General features: G+C 37.8%; 1 protein-coding gene across 3 annotated transcripts in view; it reads left to right on the top strand.

Moving 5' to 3' along the window:
• The first annotated feature begins 843 nt into the window (after positions 1-843).
• Positions 844-21,507, top strand: part of LOC129753866 (23 kDa integral membrane protein-like) — a 46,684-nt gene continuing 26,020 nt past the window's right edge. For 2 of the 3 annotated variants that reach the window (XM_055749716.1, XM_055749714.1), the window contains exons 1-2: positions 844-962; positions 1,153-1,318. In XM_055749716.1, the coding sequence (XP_055605691.1) occupies positions 1,253-1,318 (66 nt within the window). In that variant the 5' untranslated portion in view covers positions 844-962; positions 1,153-1,252. Of the gene's footprint in view, positions 1,001-1,152; positions 1,319-21,507 lie in introns of all 3 variants that reach the window. The other variant, XM_055749715.1, reaches the window with a different exon arrangement.

The following is a 21,507-nucleotide window of genomic DNA, read 5'->3' as shown; positions in this document are numbered from 1 at the left end:
GCTGAAAATCTTGTACGCATCACCTCCAATTCGAACAGAAGCAAACAGCACACGAACATATACAAAAAAGAACGGACGAACGTTGCCAAAGCTGAGATTTACATGAAATTGCAAGAGAATTTCTTCGCAGTCGTCAAGATGCTATAGTCTTTTTCATATTCTGTCGGTGACGATGCGAAATGTGCAATGTAAATTTACATTTTTCTTTCTGTGTGGTTTTCAGCTTTCGGCAAAATTTTTTAAAATGCATTTTTAAACGTTTTTATCTACTTTTTCAAGTTTCATCCAATAAGACAATAGACTATTTGAGTGTCGGAACACGAAACAATGATGTAATTCACATATTACAGCTGTTCTCTATGGTTAAATAAGCATTTTCCTTAAGGTGCCCATTATGCCCTCATCTCCCCTACTGGAAAGAAACACTTATTTCGGATTTTCTGCTGAACTTTCATTTGTGATTTTTGCTTTCGTCAGCAAAAGCAGATAGTTTTAAAATTTAAAAAAATGTACAAGTCAACATAAAGTTCTGTTAGAATTTCAAATTTCATTTTGTGTAAACTAGTGTTACCTAGAACCAAGTTACGGAGAAAATGCAATAATATAAGCTTAAACACATTTAGTCAGCTAGTATTGAACTAAAAATGAACATTCTTAAGAATTCTTAGACTTGCTGTTTATTGCAAGCTTCTATTTACAGAAAAATACGTTAGGAAGTTGAAAATGTAAGCGTTTTTGAATATCCACCTCAAATACCGATTTTCATACCGATTTTAAGGATTTACATACCGATAAAAGATTTTTTTTCGTTTCAAAATACCGATAGAAATGTGGCATCACTGAGCGGAGGACAAACACTTTGCCGGGCCGTTGCATTCGCACTGTCAGTCTCGTTTGTGATTTAAAGTGTTTCGGTTGTTTTTCCGAGCGAGGTGCCGCGAAAGTTACTGAGAAGAATAAAAGTGCGTTGCTAGTATATCTACCCCATTTGAGCCAATAAGTACGCTTTTTTTCTACACATGAGTGCGGGAAAAAGCTATTAAAACACCCTCGAGATTGCTAAAAATATTTTCTGTATACATTGGTTTTCATTTTCCCTTTTTTTTCTCGTTTCTTGTTTCTCATACGCAAAACGCGCAATTCCGAATTCAGGGAGTTACGATTCGTAGACCATACGAAAAGGAGTAGCATTTGAGTGCGAGTTTGTTTTTTTTGCGCCGTCAGTGACAGAGAGGAAATAAAAGTTCCGAAAATGGGTCTCAACTGTGGACATTCGACAATCAAATATGTGCTCTTCATTTTCAACCTGTTGTGCTCGGTGAGTCATACATTTTATCTATTTAAAATCTACTGAATATGTTAACAATTTCAAGTTCAGAAAACCAAATTGTAGCCTTTTGATTGAACATTGAACATCTCAAGGACATCGGTGGAGTTGATTTCGTATATGGGGTGAGGGAATCTTTTTTTGCACAAACAAAACAACACGAACGTAGCTCGTATATGATTGATACTGAGAGATCACGTGGTGGAGTCCTGCAAAGGGAGATGTGTGGTGAAGCATAGTACCCGCGTCAAACGCCAATAATATCGTGTTACATTCCTTAAGAGAATATCAAGCGGAAATTGATGATTCGTTTTGTTCTTTTGATGTGATCCGATACTTGATACGAGGCGGTGGGCGATGATCTCATCCTATACTTATGGGGATGAGTACACGCATTTGCGGAACGCCCATAGGCAAATAAAAATACGGAAATCATTGCAAATCATCGCTGTACGTTAAATTCCCAGAAGTTCCTACTACAGTTGTTCAACATACATTCATAATAAACAATAAGTTTGTTCTAATTGACATTTCTATCTATGATGAAATTGTTCAAACATGATGCTAACATATGGCAGTTAAAAAGTTACTATCTACTATCAGTATTACAAAACCAGAATGATTGAATTGTTCACATACAACTGATATGATTTTTAAAATAGGTACACTTTTTGACGAAACAATTTTGATAGGTGACTTTCCTGAAACATTAAATCAGCTGTAAACGGTTTGAGTTATGAAGCATGTAGCGAAATCTGATCCATCGCAGCGGTTTTTTGTTTGAAATGTAAAGCGAACATGAATGTACCTCACCTATTATTCCTGTTTACATTCGCCAGTTCGGATTCAACCAACATGTTTCTTGTTTTCCGCAAGTGCCGAAAATAGATACCTTACCAAAGAGCGGTCATTTGATGCGCCCTCTCTGGTCTTCTTCAATAAACTAAAGCTGCCGATCGTCGCCGGGAATGTGTGAAATGCATGTCAACAAATGTTACTTGTTGTATTGAAGAAACTGGGTCATCGGAAAGGGTCAATTCTGTTGATGGTACCAACTATGGTCTGGTTTTTTTGTAATGTTAGTAGGTATGTTAAACCTTTGTCTTTTCCTTGACTTGTTATTGTTCCAAGAAAAAAAAGCGTAACTATTTATATATTTTAAGGAATATTCGATTTCAAATGAGACATATATAGATATTAACCATTTAATAGCATAATTTATGTCTAAATTTTAAAAAAGGAGGACTTTGAAAACACAGACTCAGCCTTTCGAGTTCTAGCTTGTAAATCTTACACTCTTATATCTATTTAAATTTGAATAATTTATCTCAAGTCTTAACCTATCTGGATGAAACTTACAGTTTAGAAAGCATGTAATGTGAATTCAAAATGACTTTAGGACACTATTCTGTTAACACATTGAAGCCCGCGAAGAAATATTTGCCGAGAAACACCGAAGTGTGGCATTCTATATCTCAAAGTTCGCTGCACGAAATTGAATAATATATATTTTTTGAGTTACCGGAAATGTTATGATCAATTTTGTAGAATAGAGATTCATTATTAAATTTATAACATTGGTGTTTGCTTTTAAGAATAACACATTTGCAGCATGTGAAAAAACGAGAAATCTCGTCGGTCCGCAATGTGTTAAGGTCATTTTTTGCTTGTATTGAAAATAAAAACCAAAAAAAATATGCATACATAATGCAGCAACAATTCATACAAATAATTGGTTTATTGCATTTTAAAGACAAAGCATAGAGCTAGAAAATGCCTCCGACATAAAATAAAGTCATTTTTTATTACAAATGACTACAAAAAATGTTCAAAAGCCATCTGTCAAAGTTGTCTCTCCCACAGTACAACAAAAATAAAAACTAATGAGCAAATTGGACTTAATTGGCAATTTTATTCAATAGATTTTGAAAATTTAATACACACAGTTTTTGACAATTATTTTTAAAGAAAGAGGATGTTGGGCCAAATATTTTCAAATTGCACCCGAGATTTTTGTTATAGAAACTGTTGACTAGAAAAGAAATATTAAAGTGAAGTACCTACTTCTAGTAAAGTTATTCTTTCGATTCATTCTTTTTTGTTTTTTATGTCGCAGGGGAAACGGTTCTTTAACAAAATTATATGTTTTTCGTTAAAATGATTTTTTTTTTTCAAATGCATACTAACCTACCCGTTCACTATGAAAAGGGAGTATCGATAAATGTGAATTATTGCTCATTGCAAAAATTGTTTAAAAATATATTAAAGGTGCTTTAAACGATTGTATACCGATTGGCATAAAGTCATTTGGCATAAATCCGTTTGGCATAACGCCGTTTGGCATAAAAGTCGTTTGGCATAAAGCCGAGTACAGAGTTTTTATATTTTTATGCCAAACGGCCATTATGCCAAACGGCCAATATGCCAAATGAGCATTATGCCAAACGGCCATTATGCCAATGACCATTATGCCAAATGACTTTATGCCAAACGGCGTTATGCCAAACAGCTTTATGCCAAATGACTTTAGGCCAAACGGCGTAGGACCCTTTAAACTATGCGTTATGTCTAACCATAAACCAACATCAGAGTGCTTCGGAATATTCGATGAGTCAAAGTTAAGCAGTTCAAAAACAAACACTTACCTTTATTTTGAAGTACCTAGGCATGTGGTGGCGCTTATCTGGGTCACGCAGATTCAAGTAGCGAAAAGCTGAGCATATTTACTGATAGTATATGTACGGGAAAAGGGATGAATCATCCTAAAGGATGAAAATCTCGGAAAAAAATGTACGGAAATATTTTTAATTCAGCCCGTCGTAAGCCCTGTTGGTCATCGAGGGTTCTCTAGGGTATGTTTGCACGTTGCACGTGTCGTTTTTGACGTAGAAATAAATGTGAGGGGACCAAAGATGGTAGTTTGTGGAATGTCAATAGTGAACAAACTTAAGACAGCAGTCATTCATTCTTTGTAAACGTTTAGTAGTGTTACTTCAACACACTTTAGGAGAATGGCGAGAAAAGAGTTCCTAACTATGATGGACAAAATAGATGTAACAACATGATACTCGAAGAATGTTTACATCCCAATGAAGAAAAGTTTAAATTCAATTTGTAAATCAGGCTAATTTAAAACAAGTGAATAGTGAGGAATATGTACGTGTTATCACACATCCAGCTACTGTTGTAAACGACAGACATGTTTTTTTTCAGCAAGGGTGATTCACTTGATCGTTCCTGCTGGGAATATTAATACCTACTCGAGTAGCACTCACGCACGATAAGCGAAAAAGTCCAAGCATGATGTTGTTATCAAATAAATAGAATGTTGGTCTTATCGATTGATAAGAAAAATCATTTCAAATAATTTCAATTGGAGCAAGTGTGAAGTTAGATTCATAGATGGTAGGTATCCTATCAATGCTGAATCATTACAATTTCGGTTTTTTTTTTCAGTTGAGTTAATCAACATTTTCACACCTCTCACTCGAAGGCCTTCAACGAAAGCAAACGTCCCAAATAAATGACTACCTGCATGGTTATTCGGCGAAGTGAAGGCGTTCCTGTTATCTGTGTCAGGCATTGTTAGGGTTTGAGTCGACCTCGATAGCATATAATGTTCTATGTTGTGATAATTTTTTATTCATAACCAAGGTGACATGCAACAAGGTTTCCATGCCATGTGTGAGTCCCCCTAGAAATAAACAAATGAGTCCAAACGGATAGATTGGTGCTGTGGCTTGAATTTGAAAGTTAGAGCATTACTTGGAAATGTACTATCTTGCGAAGTGAAGTATTTTATTATGACATATCACAACACAACCAAGATAAAGAATGTTTGAAATTCTTATAACGAGCCACCCTTCTGCATAATCTAGCAGGAATCCAACTTCACCGGAGTCATCGGGGATATTTACTTCCGCACTTCCGATCCCATTCAGCGATTTCCTCCACGCCCGATTCCATCAATGACGAACAATAGTCCTATTTGCCGCTGATAGTGTTGGTGATATTATGCTGGTTGTTTCACCAACACTTTTTAGTTTTGGGACAATCAACCTGAAAAACGACCATGTTTGTCGACCGTCTCCGTTTTTTGTACCGAGAGTTTTGGAGGTTAATTGTCCCGTCTCATCTGTACACGCTCAGCAAGTGTGCGTAAGAAATGTCAAAAACAACTCTATGGCAGCAGGCCGCATAAACTAGGCCATTGCAATCCTTCCTTCCTTCCTTCCTGATGACTTCGGCGCCCCGTACAAGTGAGTGAGTGAGGCGTCTCGATGGAATCAAAAAGGAATGACCAGCCAGAAGGACGATTGTCAAGTTCGCTTCTGTAAATATATCTATGTACCTACATGGGTACATTCAGAGGAACGTTGAAGCATTGTTCGTGGAATGTGAATTAAAAATTGTTTACACGTTCGATGCGCGCAGTCATCCATCCATCTATCGTCATCCACCGGACGATTCTTCAATTGCAGCACTGCGAATAGAGGAGTAAATTGTGAAGAATGAGTCACTCTATTGTGACGGGGTTATCAATGATCGTTATCAGTTGCTTGCTTTACTGCCTTCGACAACACATTTCCACAAAAAAAAGTGACTGACTGACTGAATAAACGGCCGGTTCTGCCGAGTCCGTTGTCGTTATGCATATTATTATTAGGTATAAATTAAAGCACCACGTAAACAGCCGGAATGGGTGTCTGTTCCTATATACGTTTTATGGAAAAATGTGACTGCTATTAATCACGGAAAGTAAACCCCAATCGAAATTATGGCCGCCTCGATTGAATTGGATCGAACTATCTACTACCACTATAATCTGTCTGGTGTTTGATGTTAGTTGATGGCTCTAGCTATGCATGTAATAACTAGAAGAGTGGATATACGCCAAGTAAAAGTGTTTCTTGTTTGATCGCAACCAGAATGGAAAACAAATTAAAATTCTTGAATCAACTCGAAGCGCGCGCCATTAACTGACCGCCAACGCAACACACGCCTTCGCTAGAAATAAAAAAAGAGCTTCAACCAAGGTCATTCCGTGTTAATTGAGGAGTAAAAACATCTTTGGTTGGTTCGTTTTGACCGTCTTCCCCTCCCCACTCCCAAAGCGCGGAGCAAATGAACTTCGGCCATCACGATCGCTGCTTGTTCACCTTTGTAACCAAGTTAGCCACAGATGGTGGCTCATCGTCATCGTAAGGATTCAACCAACCGTAGTAAACAGGTTATGCTCCCTCCTAGCCTGTCAAGCGGGACAGTTTTTCGAACGGCTCGCCGCAGTCTGGGACAAACACCCTATAAGTTTGAGCTATAAAAACAAAACAAAATACACGCTATGGAAAACACTTGTACGTCTGAAAGGGAAAATCGGAAAAACCAGTACCATGTGGTAGAACGTATAAAGCTGAGTACTTCCACATAAAGAGAGTACATTAAAATCTTGAACAACTTAAAGTTTAAGTAGACGTAGGCGTAAAAAGCGATTTACTCTTGGACCGTTTTAAATCGGAATTGTTGGCAACAACTGGTCAAATCTCAAAATCGTTCCGCGATACTATCTTAATCGATTTGGTTATTCGTAGAAACAATATAAACAAAACTACTGAACTGTTTTTTTAGAAATTCAAACCTTGCTTATTTCCATGCGCGCACTTTTCGACATCCACTGTTTCTGGTGTTGATAATTCGAATGTGCCAAGACTAAACACTGAAATCTAATCAGTTTCTAAACAAACTGCTGTTGCTGCTGCTGCTGCTGCTGCTGCTGCTGGATACTTTCCGTTCTTCTCAGCTCGCTCTACCAAACAATGTTGTGCTGGCGTGGATGAAATCGAAGTAAGAGTATTTATTTCAGCGCGTTTCTTTGTATCTTAAATGAGCTTCATTGTAAAAGATCGCGCTTTTTAATTGGTTACTGTCCGTGAAACTTGTTTTAGTTCTTATTAATGCTTGTTTAGACTTGCAGAAATTGATAGAAGTATTTTATTGTATTCTTTTTACTCAAGAATTTAGGAGCTTCTAAGTGGTTCTTCATTGATAAAATTAGGAGGTTTAATCCTTCAAAAAAGTGTTACAATAAATAATGGTCGTAATTTCACAAAAACTATGCTATTTGTCCTTTAGTAAAGTTTATTTTATTCAAAAGCTAAAATCCATGAAAAGGCCCTTTACCTGGCAATTAATTAATATGTTTATTCGCGTTTGAGTGACGTGAAATTCATTATTAAATTTCAATATTCTGTTTCGCTGAAATCCGAAACAAACTATACGTAATTTTAACCGAAATATAGTTATTTTTCACATATAAAACTGTAATTAAAAGTTTGATTAATTTGAATGAATAGATAAATTTACTCGTTTCAATTCAAGCGAAACTCTGAATACTTTCAAAAAAATTTCAATTTAAAATTTTCTTACAAAAAGGCGTTAAGTTTTGAACTCTAAATCCAAAGATTTCGATTACCGCGTTAATAATAACTTTTTAAATTATCTTAGAGGTTTTTACCGAAATCTTGCAAATAAATATGCTAACTTCGGGATAATTAGTTAAACAAAATGTCAAACAATTAAGGGTGACCATAAAATTTTCATACTTTCAAAAAAATGCTTCAAAACCGTTATCCTGCTTACTAATTAATAAAATCGAACCACCTGAACAACTAACTAGTAACATTCTATTGAACGTTGAAAACAACATCAAACAAAACAAAATTTAAGGTTGGGTCGAGCTTGCCTCCCACGACCTTAAGACATGCCTTCAGTCAGTTGCGAATTCCCCGACGATGCTGGTTGGCACTTTTTCCGAAAATGTCGTCCTAGACCCTATCAGTGCAATTTTTAGGTCACCTTCGGTACCACATTGTTAAGCTGAAAGTCTTTCCTTAAAGATGGGATGTTCCTTTAGCTATGAGACCTGTGAGTTTGAATCCATCTGAACCTTAGTGTTCCGTTGTGCACGGCTTCAGTAAGTCACGGAGGATCCAGTGTTGAGTGGTTACAAACTACACAGTGGTTAGAAGTTACAAGAGTTGGTGAAAATTTTATTTTTCTAATCAGTTTTAGTGGTGAAATTTTCAATGTTTTTCACAAAAAGCGGTTACCGGATAGTATAAGAATCATGGTACTAGTTGGGGAACAAAAGATATGCTAGGTCTTTTAAACCTGTTTTTGTCGGGTCTATCTGTGAAAGCTTGAGTGGTTTTTTGACCGGTTGTGGAGTAGCAGATTTTTGCTCCTGCCAAATTTTATACCGAAAAAGTGTAAAATTGGTGATACAGTGGATAGTGAAAAGTTCAAATCAAGCATCAACTGGTTCAACCTAATGTACAACGTCCAAACCATGCAAAATTTCAACCTTCCCGGAATTCTGTCATCTGTTCCATGAGGCAGGGTGTTTCTCCTGTGTAATTGAAGAAATTCCAGAATCCTTTTCAAATGGTAAGATGTTTAGGGTGTGTAATTCTTTTTCAAATTGTATTCATATTTTCATAACTGCTTAACTCTGTTATTGGGGATTCGCGGGGGGATGGGACAGGTCATCAAACGACCAAAAAACTGATATACAATGGATTGTGGAATTAAGCCAGCCGGAGTATCTCGGCAAATGTTGAATCTTGGAAAGTATACTTGAAAAATTTTTCAGAATGCTTTATTTGTTTCGAACAGTTGGAAGGGAGTGAGATGAGTCAAACCTGTCCCAAACCAGTGGTAACGGACCCCTTGGTTGTGCTGCAATTATTGTTGATGAGTTAAGCATGAACAATATTTGGATGTGCGATCGAGACTTCCCGTACCGACTCGGGTCGAAAGACCTACCAGCCACTGGTGGGTTTAACTACATACATACATACATACAGTGGTTAGAAGTTACAAGAGTTCTTCCAGGAACACAAGTTTGGTCTTTGCCATGAAACAATCCGACTTTATTGTGCTGTAGAATTGTTCTGCTGACTCTCCTTGAGCAAGTGTCTAAGCTGTCAAAATTGAGGCATTAGTGAAGAAACTCCTGTTAAGAGTTTGAGTAGCGAGCATCGTCGAATACTCATGTTTGGAGGTCTAAGGAAAGTATTTTGAGCTATTTTTTCGGTTCAACAGGTAGCCAAGATCCCAAAGAAGGTATTGACTGATTCGATCAATACATTCTAGGTTGATTCGATTTGATACTATAAAAGAAAGTTGTGAGTATTTAAAAAAAAGTACGGGAAGTTTATTGTCACCCTTTACATCACTCGATTACGGAAATTTTTAAAATTCCAAAGCTAGTTCTGTAAGACTTGTTGATTTTTATCAACTGAAATAAAAAAAGTTGTAGGTTTTCGAACTTTCAATTCAAGATTTTATTACTGCTACTCTAAATTAAGTTGTGTATGTGCCATTTCATGTTTTGTCACATGGCAATCGTGATGATGTGACTCATCTTTCCTAGGGCTAAACTAAGGTTTTTTCAGCACGTATCCGGGCCGATAAAATCCAGACAATTTCATATAAAAATCTAGCAAAATCCTGGCATTTTATTTCTAAATTGACTACCAAAAATCCGGGCAAATTTTGTCAAAACCCTGAAATTGCTCATCAAAAATCAAAATTTAAAAAAATTTAAAAAAAAAATATTTTTCATCAAAACTGTAATTGAGTTGTTTAGGCTTACAAAAATCCTTCAGAACCTCCACATCTTCATGTTTCTTAGAGGAGACTTCGCTATCCAACATACTTCAAACAGCGAAGTCCATAGGGTTCAGGTCTGGCGAACTCGCCGGCCACTCGGAGCTCGAAATGAACCCTGGAAAATGTTGCGCAATCCAAAGTTGGGTTTTCTTTGCTTTGTGAGCCGGCGCCAAGTCCTGTTGGAAAATTTAATCCCTGGACCCAAAATGTCGACGTGCCCACGGTTCGATGACATTCTGTAGAACTAGTTCCGATATGTATTTTGGTTGATCTTCGCTCCTTCAGGGACAAAAACCAGCGGAGTCCGGCCATCACGGGTGATTCCGGCCCAAACCATCACCGATGCTGGTTCTGTCGTCGGGTGGCCGTCAGCAAGTCGGCATGGCTTCGTGATCTGTCTGGCAACCAAACTCGTCGTTCTGCTCATTCACGAACTGCTGTACAGTGAAGAGTTTCTCGTCGGTAAACACGATATTCTTCAACCTTCCTTCCGCGGCCCTCTTCAGCAGCGCCTTCGCTCTTTCTACCCGTTCTTGTTTCTGCTTCACCGTAAGGTCTTGAACCTTTTGGATCTTGTAGGGCTTGAAAGATAAACTTCAGATTTTTCAGGATCCGACGGAGACTTCGATCCGATATCTTGAGATCCTCTGCCAATAGAGTGGCCCTACGACGAGGATTTCTCTTAAGGCGCTTCTTGACAATCTCCGCCATGGCAGGTGTCACCACAGTAGGTCGGCATCCCCCACCATACCGTTTTTTTGGCACTTCCAGGTATCTTCCACGGTCTCCAGGTATCTTTTAACTGTACGGTATACAAAACTTCTGCACACACTTATATCGGTCAGCTTACGAACTATGTCCTGCCGTTTGCCAGCTAGGAACAAGGGAACCACAGCGCTACGTTTCTGTTCGAGGACCATTTTTCCGGATAATACCTCATTACAAAAGTAAAGCCTAGTCCACACTAGGAGACGGTTCGTCTCGAGACAGTCTCAGCGTCTCCCATTTTCTTCGGGAGACACTGAGACCGTCTCAGATTTCCAAAACAACAACAGACAACAAAGTTCGTCTCATAACAAAAATCGCAGTTCAAGTTGCCTAGTGTGGACTCATAGTACTTTGAAATATACAAGGTAGGCTATTCCGCTCTCTTTCAACGTATTGGCAAGGGGCCCCAAAAAATAGTTATGGAAAAAGCTGGCAAATGTATGAAAATTTTCAGAAAATCAATTGTTTCTTTAAATTGACAATTATTAAAATTATGAGATAAATATGCATTGATGCATTTTTATGCAACGAACAATATTTGGCTTTTTAAAATCGCTAAAAGTTATATGCAACGGGCATTTGGTCGATTTAAAACTAAAATTTGGTGATTATTTTGCCTTGTGTGGTCTTTTTCTTGTGCAATTTGAACAAAAATTCAAACAAATTGTTTTTTTTATTACAGAAATATGAAGTATTTTACAACTTTATCAAATTTTGAACATAGACAGAAGAAAATGTTTAATTGTTTGCTCTCAAAAAAGAGGGACGGTGATGAAAATTTCTTTTGAATGCTTATTATTTATGGTTCAGATCCGAAAATCCAAAGCAAAAAATAGTTTCCGGTGGGCCTGAAGAATCAATCTTTAATCTGAGGCCCTTTTCAAAGGAATCGAATGGCTATTGGCGGAGAAATTCATAATTTTGATTGCCATTCTATATAAAACTGCCAAATTTTCATAACTATTTTTGTTGGTATGCAAGCATGCTGTGTACATACACGGAGCTTTCAAGTGAGGTTAAGCGCAATGGCCTACCTGTTATTTTCCATGTACTATGGTGTGGACTAGGCTTAACACTTACATCCAATGATAGCTAAGACTTAATGTAAACAAAGCGACGAGGGGTCGTTCAATACCGTTTCGTGTGCAACGAAATAATTTCTGTTTAAGTTATGTAGCAGTTCAATTGCCTGACTTTAACTTTTAGCTTTTCTATCCATCTTTAACTTTCAATTCTAATATTCTTCCTCCAAAAAAATACTTTCACAAAAATACCGGAACAAATTTACAAAAAGATAAAGTTTACCCAATCGAAACTTCACCTTTGAAGCTTTGACCATCCAGAATTGCAGCTGATTCTTGGAGGCAATTGCAGTATTTTTTATTCCCAAAAAAGCTCCCGATTTCACAATTGTTTTGGAAAAAAACAACAGATCTACTTTCATAAGGACATTTCCGCATAGGTTATTTCCAAAGCTAAATATTTGATCATCTTAAATATAAAACTTGCAACGGATGATTAACACGTTCGTCGCCCAAAAAAAATCTCAGAGCATGAAAGTAAAGCGAGAGAGCTTCAGATTTACAACGCGTGGCAGAATTGAGCGGCAACCTTGCTTAAGAGAGCCGTCACCCATATATGGGTGACGTGGCGACGAACGTGTTAAGCATACAATATTTTTTTCAAGATTAAGCACCTTGAAAGTTTTGTGGGATAATGTTTCCAGTTTCCACAAATCACACAAAACCGTTTTTTTTTTTCAGAAAGTAGCACTTTCGCTGTCTTCTTTCGTTTCGTTACTTTTTCTCAGTTTACGAAATCTCTTTAAAAAGTACCGTGAATTTAACACGTTCGTCACCACGCTCATTTTGGTAGTTTTGCTAGCCGGGCCCAAAGAAATTTTCAGAGAGAAAAAGCAAAGAGGGAGAACTCCCATATTTGAAACGTGTGGCGAAGCTGAGCGGTTAACTCAAGTAAGAGAGCGTCACCTGATTTTTTATGTGACGGGGCCCCCCAGGAAATACACCCTTCTGCCGAATATGGGTGACGTGGCGACGAACGTGTTAAGTTTAATCTTTTTGATACCTATTAACTCATTTATAAATATGCAATTTCATCTCCATTTTCGAAGCGCTTCAAAGAATCTCTTGTGTGCTTTGTTTTGTTCCTCCACATAGTTTCTCTATCTCGTCTTTCGCATAACTATTGAAAATCATTCGCTCTACAGGCCCGAATTGCTCAAAGACCTGCTCGAATTTTAGTCTGATCGGATCACCGAAAAAGGTCGCACAACAAGCATGTATGCAAGTAATTTTCGAGAAACATTAAATTAGCATATAGGCTCAGCATATATCGCTATATAGGTGCTAAAAATTCTTACTTGACAAAAAAGACATCCAGTCTTGGCTTTGCTACTTTGCTTCGCTATATCTCATTTCTCAATAAACCGATCTTCCAAACCGAAATTTTTGTTTTTTCTCGTTAATTTGGTTCTCATTTTCATAGAACATACTTGGTCTCTAAAACTAAATTCTTCAGTATACTGCCCCTATTCGCATATGAGTCCTATGTGTATTTTTATCGTTTTTGAGTTATCGATAGATACATATGATAAAATATATTAGAAAAGTACTTGCATCCAGCACTGATAATTCCATCACCAGAGACTCATTTACGAATAACCTCTGCTCCAGAGTTAAGAATATTCGCATACGAGTCACATGGTTGTTTTATTGAAATTTCTCCGTAAATACTAGTTAGTATTAGCGCAAAAGTAAACAATAGTATTGTTTGAAGTGTTTCCTAACCGAACCATTAATAGGTTTTACCAACAAATGATGTATACGATTGTTTTCATGAAAACAAGTTTCAAACTTTACAAGCGTTTTTCTCGGTTTGCAGTTTTTAAACATGAGACTCTTATGCGAATAAGGGCAATAAATATATTAGAATGATGATAAGGATCCTTGGAATCTGCGCTTTGGGTCATATTGACCCTAACAGCCTTGGAAAGTTAACGGACGTCATGGCCGGGAAAATACTCACCGTACGTAGTTCCTGGTAAATATATCGAGGCAATAAATATGTATTTCATTTCGTCTTCTTAATGCGCTCAACAGAGCCGGCTCAATTAGAAGGCCATCAACAAAGCTTTCCGACTGACTGACGGTCGCCATGCTAATATGTTAGCAAACAGTGATTAATCGAGCTAGCTCCAGCTCTTGGATAAGATGTGCGTTTACCCACGGATTTGCTTAAGCGCCTTCAACACTTCACAAAGATTTAGATATAGCTCGCTGTGGGATTCTCCGTCAACGAGACGGAGTGCACAAGTGACGTGAAAAATAGTCGACATAAATAAAGTATCAATGCAACAGTGCCGTTAGATGTTGACTTCATGATCGCCTCTAGGGCACTACAGGTTCGCATCATTACAGAATCTATCGAACAAGAATCACCAGTCTAATAATAGCTCGATGATGAATCAACAATCTAACATTATTGATAGCATTCGAGAGTCTTTTGAGCCGTTTTTTTTTAAACTGAGTTCTCGATAGAGTTTTCGTTACTTCGATCAGCACCCTATCAGGGATCCTAGTTCTGATGATGAATATTTTAGTTTTACTTTCATAATGGCATACCTATTACTTAGAACTACCGGGTTGTTCTATATAGCTTCAACTGGCTGAAACCTGTTCTAGATACTTCGAACCCGATGAAAATATAGATTTCTCGGAATCTACAAACAACTCAAAGCGCTGTTTATAAAACACTCCTTCGCGATAGTGGGTAGTGTTCGTTTCAAACATGGCGATCGATCGTCTGCTGATACGATGTTTCGTCCGTCCGAGTGTCATTCAGCGATCAATATCGCTACAAAACAAAAACACTACAAAAGTGCTTATCTCTACACTTATGTGTACAAACACTAAGGGTGGGTTAAGTATGAAAAAAAAAACTTCGAAACGGAACGAGGGCGATCGAATCGAATCGAAACGTTTCTACAACACATACAACAAAAACGAGACGGGAGCGTTGTTTGTTTACGTTTTTCGAACACAGTCTCAGCCAGCTCAGTGCGGCCACCGCCCGATTTTACGCCGCGCCGGTTCGGTCGCGTTTTTACATTGCACACCAATGCGCGCAATAACGACGCGCGAATGCGATCATCAATAGGCGTTCCTGTATTTGAAACGCAAAAGGAGCAAAGAAATAAATAAAAATAAAACGCTTAACCGTTTACAGAGTTCCGAATCAGCAGAATCTGACTCACAGTTTGTACCGACGGATACGCCGCTTAGTAGGTTTTTGAGGCATGGGAAACTTTTTTGCCTCAGTGTGTCTCCTCGTTCGAGGAGAGCGATATCTAAGCGAACGGAATGCAAATTTCCGGTGTCACCACAAAACACTGGTTCTCTCTGGGGTGTGTCAATCGAAATAAATAGATGAAAAAAAAAACGAAAACAAATCTTTAAAAATTGTTTGAAATTATTACAAAATTTTGTTAAAACTTCCTTGAAATTGTAAATTTACCAAACTACCATTAAAAATCAATGATTGATCACTGGCAAACCCTACACCAGCCTTGGATCATTCATACTGACAACGTTGAAGGCATCAATTATAATTCTTCTATTCCGGTGTCGTGTTTTGAGGCAATATACTTCCTCTGTTTAACTGAACAACTGGAAGGTAAATCCCGAGATGATAGCAAATGGCGGATTGTTCAACTCAGCACAGCTGAAAAATGAATAACACACCTGTTTGCAGTTCGATAGATATATTAACCGGGCAACGTGACACGCGAATCACAATTATTTATGATACCTTGTAGATCGATACGGCGGCGGCTAGAAACTGACAATCGAAACGATCTTTAGACAAATGAAAACAAAACTATTTTTAAGCTGTATAAATTGTAAGTTGAAATAATTTCATTTCGAATTTACTTTGAACATATACACTGCTGGAAATAAGTATAATGACGAGCTGTATATAGGGAATTCTGTGATTATTCAATTCAACACTTGTCCACGGTAGATTCATAGAAGAATGCCATTTCTTGAAATACAGTTGTTTTTCAAGATTCATGCATCTTAAAATAAATATGCTCTGAAAACGGATTTTCGGGTTGGAAATAAGTATAAAGACAAAGGCTATTTAATTAGATAAACACGTTTTTATTGATCTGATTTTCAAAAACAAAGGACTTTAATAATGTGTGGCATCGCCTTTCTTAGCAATGACTTCTTGCAATCGTCGTGGCATAGAAATTATGAAGCTTTTCAAAACGTTCGGATCCAGATTAGACCATTCGTCCTGAATCGCCATTTTAATTTGTCCAGCCGTTTCATAACTTCGGCCATGCTTGAAAATGTTACGGGAGAGAAGCCCCCAAACGTTTTCGATCGGATTTAGATCCGGGCTGCAGGCTGGCCACTCCAGCAGAGGGATGTTATGATGTTCCAAGAATTCTTTCGTAGCTCTGGACGCATGGCAGGCAACATTGTCTTGCTCGAAAACCATGTTTTCGCCCATAAAATTTTTCGAAAATGGAACAAGAACTTCTTCTAATAGCTGGCAATACATCTGTGAGTCCATCCAGGTAGAGATGAAACAAACCGGTGTCTTTCCAGCCATGCTTATGCCGGCCCAGATCATGACAGATCCGCCACCAAAGTTTTGTTTTTCTCTCGTTGGCCTCTTGTCGTACCAGCGGCTGCTAAAGCCATCTGGCCCGTCTAGGTTGAATTTCTTCTCGTCACTGAAATCCACGTTTGACCACTTTTGGTCCCAAATGGGTACTTTTCAGCAATAGCAAAACGGGTTTTTTTGTGACGAGGAATAAGTCCTGGTACAGGCGTTGTTTTGGTGAAGGAAACATTCGGATCGTCTTTGAGAACTTGCCGAATTCGACGCCCAGATACTGACAGCTTCATCTCCGCCTTGATTCCCTCAGAAGACAGCTTTTGGTGGACCGCCAGTTGTTTTATTTCCCTCTAACACCTCGGCGTCAGGGAAGATGGACGTCCACATCGCTTCCTTGTGGCATATTTTTCGCCTAGCCGCAGATAATTATGCACCACATCCTTACTCCTACCAATCCTGATGCCGATTTCACGCAAGGTTAGCCCTTGTTTTCGAAGAGTATCTACTCTTCCCTTCTCATAATCGCTCAAAGGACTATTTTTGGCAATTTTCCTGTAAATATCAAATAATATGTGAAAACCTTCACAAATGATGTTTTCTTTCTTTGTCACCATCTATTCACTTCGTATTGAGCAAAACTTTTCACTTTCAGCTTAAAAAATATCCTCCGCGAGCAAAATTGAACAGAAGCAAAAAACTGTCTTTATACTTATTTCCAGGCGCAAAACGGAAATATTCATACTCTGACACGCACACATGCAATCTAACCCATTCTGACACACAGATAATATTCAACTCACCACTACATTTACATTGACTAACATTCGGTTGCAGTTGTTTACACTGTAAACGTAAGAGCAGTAAAAACTATATTGCTTTATACTTATTTCCAGTAGTGTATAGGGTGTCCCATTATGTCTAAGCACGATTTAAAATGTACACAATTTAAGATTCACTTTTATGTTCTCGATGAATCAACAAAAATCGAAATCGAGTGAATCGTAGGCCTGTGATAGAATTTTTGATCGAAAACTGCTCATAAGCTTCAGCACCGACTGTTTTGCAATGATTTTAGTCACTTTTTCCAGTTTTTTGCAAAGTTTTCGATAGATTCTGCAGGCTTCTCATGTTTTTTCAAATTTGGTTAGGGCTCAATAAGTTTTTTTCGGATATATTGAAAGGTTTGAAAAATTAAGACCCCTCAAAGAGACCTGGGCCAGATGGAATTCCTCCAGTATTTGCCAATGAACTTACATACTCTTTTTTTCAGCTATTTGATACGTCACTAGAAACAGGAATTTTTCCTAAAGTCTGGAAAAGCTCTTTTCTGGTTCTTATTTTTAAATCTGGGCGGAAAGCTGACGTACGTGATTATCGTGGAATAGCCATTATCTTTTGCTTTCCCAAGCTTTTTGAGGCAATGATTTTTTTTCCTTTAAATAAAAAACCGAATACCAGTCAAACAACATGGATTTTTCAAAGGTCGCTCAACTTCTACAAATTTACTTGAATTCGTAGATTATTCACTAATTGCAGTGGATAATGGAAATCACGTTGAGACATTGTATACAGACTTCAACAAAGCATTCGATCGTATAGATATACCGATGCTACTTCATAGGCTTCAAAAATTTGGAGTTGATTAAGGACTTCTGAAATGGCTTGAATCATATTTAACAAACAGACAAATAATAAAATTTAATGGAAAGAAGTCAATTCCATTGAAGTCACTTCAGGTGTTCCACCAGGCTCAAATTTAGAATCACTTCTTTTTATCTTGTACGTAAACCACATTACCTTCATCCTTAACCCTCATCCGTCGCGTCCCTGATATTTTTACCCGTTACAGTCCCTGGAGTTTCAATTCGACACTCCTGACTAAAACCAATATATCTCTCTTGTTCCGACTTTTACAAAATTTATAGTTTTGGAAACCTCGTAATGTGACTCAAATATGTTTCTCAGACAATATTCACTTCAGGCAATATTCACTTTCCACACTTCAGTTTTCCGTTATTCAAAGTCTAAAAAAAAAATCCGAAAAAGAACATTTTCGGAAAAAGAGTGTATATCAGCTACGGAATGTTCACAAATAATTTTACTTAGTGTCCAAGAAAGCTGAAGTTAGAGGCTATAAGTTGGACAAAAATATATATTTTTTTGAAATTTGTTAAGATAATGACCACAAAAAATTAAAAAAAAAGTGGTGTAAAAACCGTGCTTTCTATCATTGAATAGTCAAAATTGTTTAAGTAATACCAGATGAATTTTGAATAAAGGATTGGAAGTTGACGTAATTTGGCACATTTAGGCATTTTTAGATTTTCAAAATACGAAACACAGATTTTTTGACCAATTTTCAGACCAAAGACCAAAGAGAGCAAATTGCTCAGATTTTTTTGTACATAAATTCAACTTTGCACGGGATTTTAAGTACTTAAACGCAAGATTTCCGTTATAAATTTATATTTACTAGAATAAGGTTGCCAGATTGCCCGTTTTTATCCGGGTTTGCCCGGATTTGATACTAAATAAATTTAAGAACAGTCCGGCCCTGCCCGGTTGCCCGGATTTCATTGTAGAAAGCCCGGATTTTGCCCGGATTCATTCACTTTTTTTGTCATATCAAACAAAAAAAAAACAACACAAAACCTCCAAAACGATTTTTTTTTAGCAAGTTTTATAAAAAAAATCATGAAAGGTTTTTTGGAAGCCCAAAATACGGTTCAAAATCTATCAATGAGTTTTGATTTAAAAAATTATATTTTTTTTTCCTTTTTTTCCTGATTTTTGTCGAGGAATTTCTGAGTTTTCACAAAATTTGCCCGGATATTGCCCGGATTTATGGTCGTCAATTTGAAATAGAATGCCCGGATTTTGCCAGGTTTTTATATAAAAATTGCCCGGTTTGTCCGGCCCGGGTACGTGCTGAAAAAATTCTGGCAACCTTATACTAGAAAGGTAATTTCATACCGATTCTAGTGGTGTAATTACATTCGCGCTGGGATACTTTCCGAAACAACTTTTTTCGTGAAAATCGGTTGAGAAACAAAGAGATTTAGCGGTTTTAAGCGTAATCAAGTTGAGTATCAAATTGATATTCAAGGTCTGATTAGGGAGTTTTTTTCTGGGCTTTCACGGTGCGTCCATAAAAAATAATGATAAATTTAATATTTCGAGAATTCATTATGGGTCCCCGAAGAAATTGTATTATTTGGATGCACCCGAAGAAAGTTACAAGCCGCCAAACTTCCAATGGTGTCATAATGATTGACGAAGTAAATAAATAAATTTAAAAAAAATTGAATAAGTGTTGAGGTGTTGCAACTAAATTTCAACAAAAACATTAACCGAACTCACCCGAACTAGGAAGATTTGTATTAAGTATGTTCTACAAAACTGTTCCATGTTAAGAGACTCAAAACTCTTACAAACATACCTTGCATGTATAAGCTCTGTCTGAAAAAATATTATTAAAATACTGAAAATTTTGAAAAAAACATTTTTTTTTATATTTGAACCCTTCTAACTTTTTATGGTTAGCTTCTACGATGTTGACGTCTTCAACAAAATTACTACACTTTTTACTATCTAAAAAAAATACACAAAAACATGAAAGCTCTAAAATGAAAATATTAAAACATTTTTTTTTAATCGTACTACTAGGTGATTTAATCACTTTTATCAAAAGCTCATTATCATACTTCAAGTACTTGTAATGTAGGTAAAATGTCCCGAAGACACTACAGGTCTAAAATGCTTCGTTTTGGTGTAAACAATTTTGATCACCCTGAAAGCTAGAATTATTCCTTGTCCTGAAGACGCAGAAGGCTTTATGCCAATTTTGAGCTCAATCGGCTAACTCTTAGGGTTTGCTTATCGACGCCCAAGTTCTATTGGGCATTACTTACTTACTTACTTACTTAATGATCCCGCGCCGATCCTCCGGTGCATAGGGCCGTGGTAAAAGACCTCCACTGTTGACGATCTGGAGCCAGCGTCTTCACTTGGTCCCAGTCAAGATTCTCGTCGACAGTTCGGATTTCAGCGGCTAGGCTTCGCCGCCACGAGTTTCTGGGCCTGCCTCTTCTTCGATGACCTTCTGGATTCCAATCTAGCGCCTGTCTGCAAATCTCGTTTTCATCTTTTCGCAGCGTGTGCCCAATCCATCTCCACTTACGTTCCCGAATCTCGATTTCTAGCGCCCTTTGATGACACCGGCGATGTAATTCCTCATTCGAGATCCAGTTGCCAGGCCACCAAGCGCGGATGATATTCCGCAGGCAGCGGTTTACAAATACTTGCAGTCTTCGCGTCGTCACCGCATATGTGCACCAAGTTTCGCACCCGTACAGCAATACGGATTTGAGTTGAAGATTCGGATTTTCGTTCGTAGAGAGATCTGGCGTGACCGCCAGATGTTTCGGAGACTCGCAAACGCAAATCGGGCCTTTCTGATCCGGGTCTCGATGTCTTTTCTGGTACCACCATCAGGCGTTATCTGGCTACCAAGATACTGGAAGCACTCCACTTTCTCAACTTGCTGCCCAGCTACCATGAAACTGGAAAGATTTCCTGTGTTGATCTCCATCGACTTGGTCTTTCCGACATTGACTTTGAGACCTGCTGCCTTGGAACTTTCGGTGAGGTCGTCGAGTTTGCTCTGCATATCTGGTTGTGTTTGGGCGAGCAAAACAATATCGTCAGCCAGGTCAAGGTCGCTCAGTTGCTCCATTGTTGAAGGATTCCACGGCAATCCTCGGTTCGGTGCACAGTCAATCGATCCAATCAGAATCTCATCCATTACGATTAGAAAAAGTAGCGGTGATAGAATACATCCTTGTCTCACTCCAGCAGTTACCGGGATTGGTTCGGACAAGACACCGTCGTGGGCATTGGCCCTAATTTTTTCTAGAGATTTGACAAGAATCACTTTTCAACTGTCACTTGAATAATTGTTGTACAAATTTGATTAAAATGTCTTTAAAATGATTTTTTTAAATTCTTCAATGACCACAAGTTGCTGCGAGCTATAAAAAAAAGCTATTGGGTGCTAAAGTGAGCACTCTTACAGAAACTTATCATGTTCTCAT

This window comes from Uranotaenia lowii, chromosome 3, assembly GCF_029784155.1.
Source record: "Uranotaenia lowii strain MFRU-FL chromosome 3, ASM2978415v1, whole genome shotgun sequence".
Classification (NCBI taxonomy): Eukaryota; Metazoa; Arthropoda; class Insecta; order Diptera; family Culicidae; genus Uranotaenia; species Uranotaenia lowii.
Note: the sequence above shows the minus strand (reverse complement) of the source record. Positions and strands in the feature narration are given on the sequence as shown.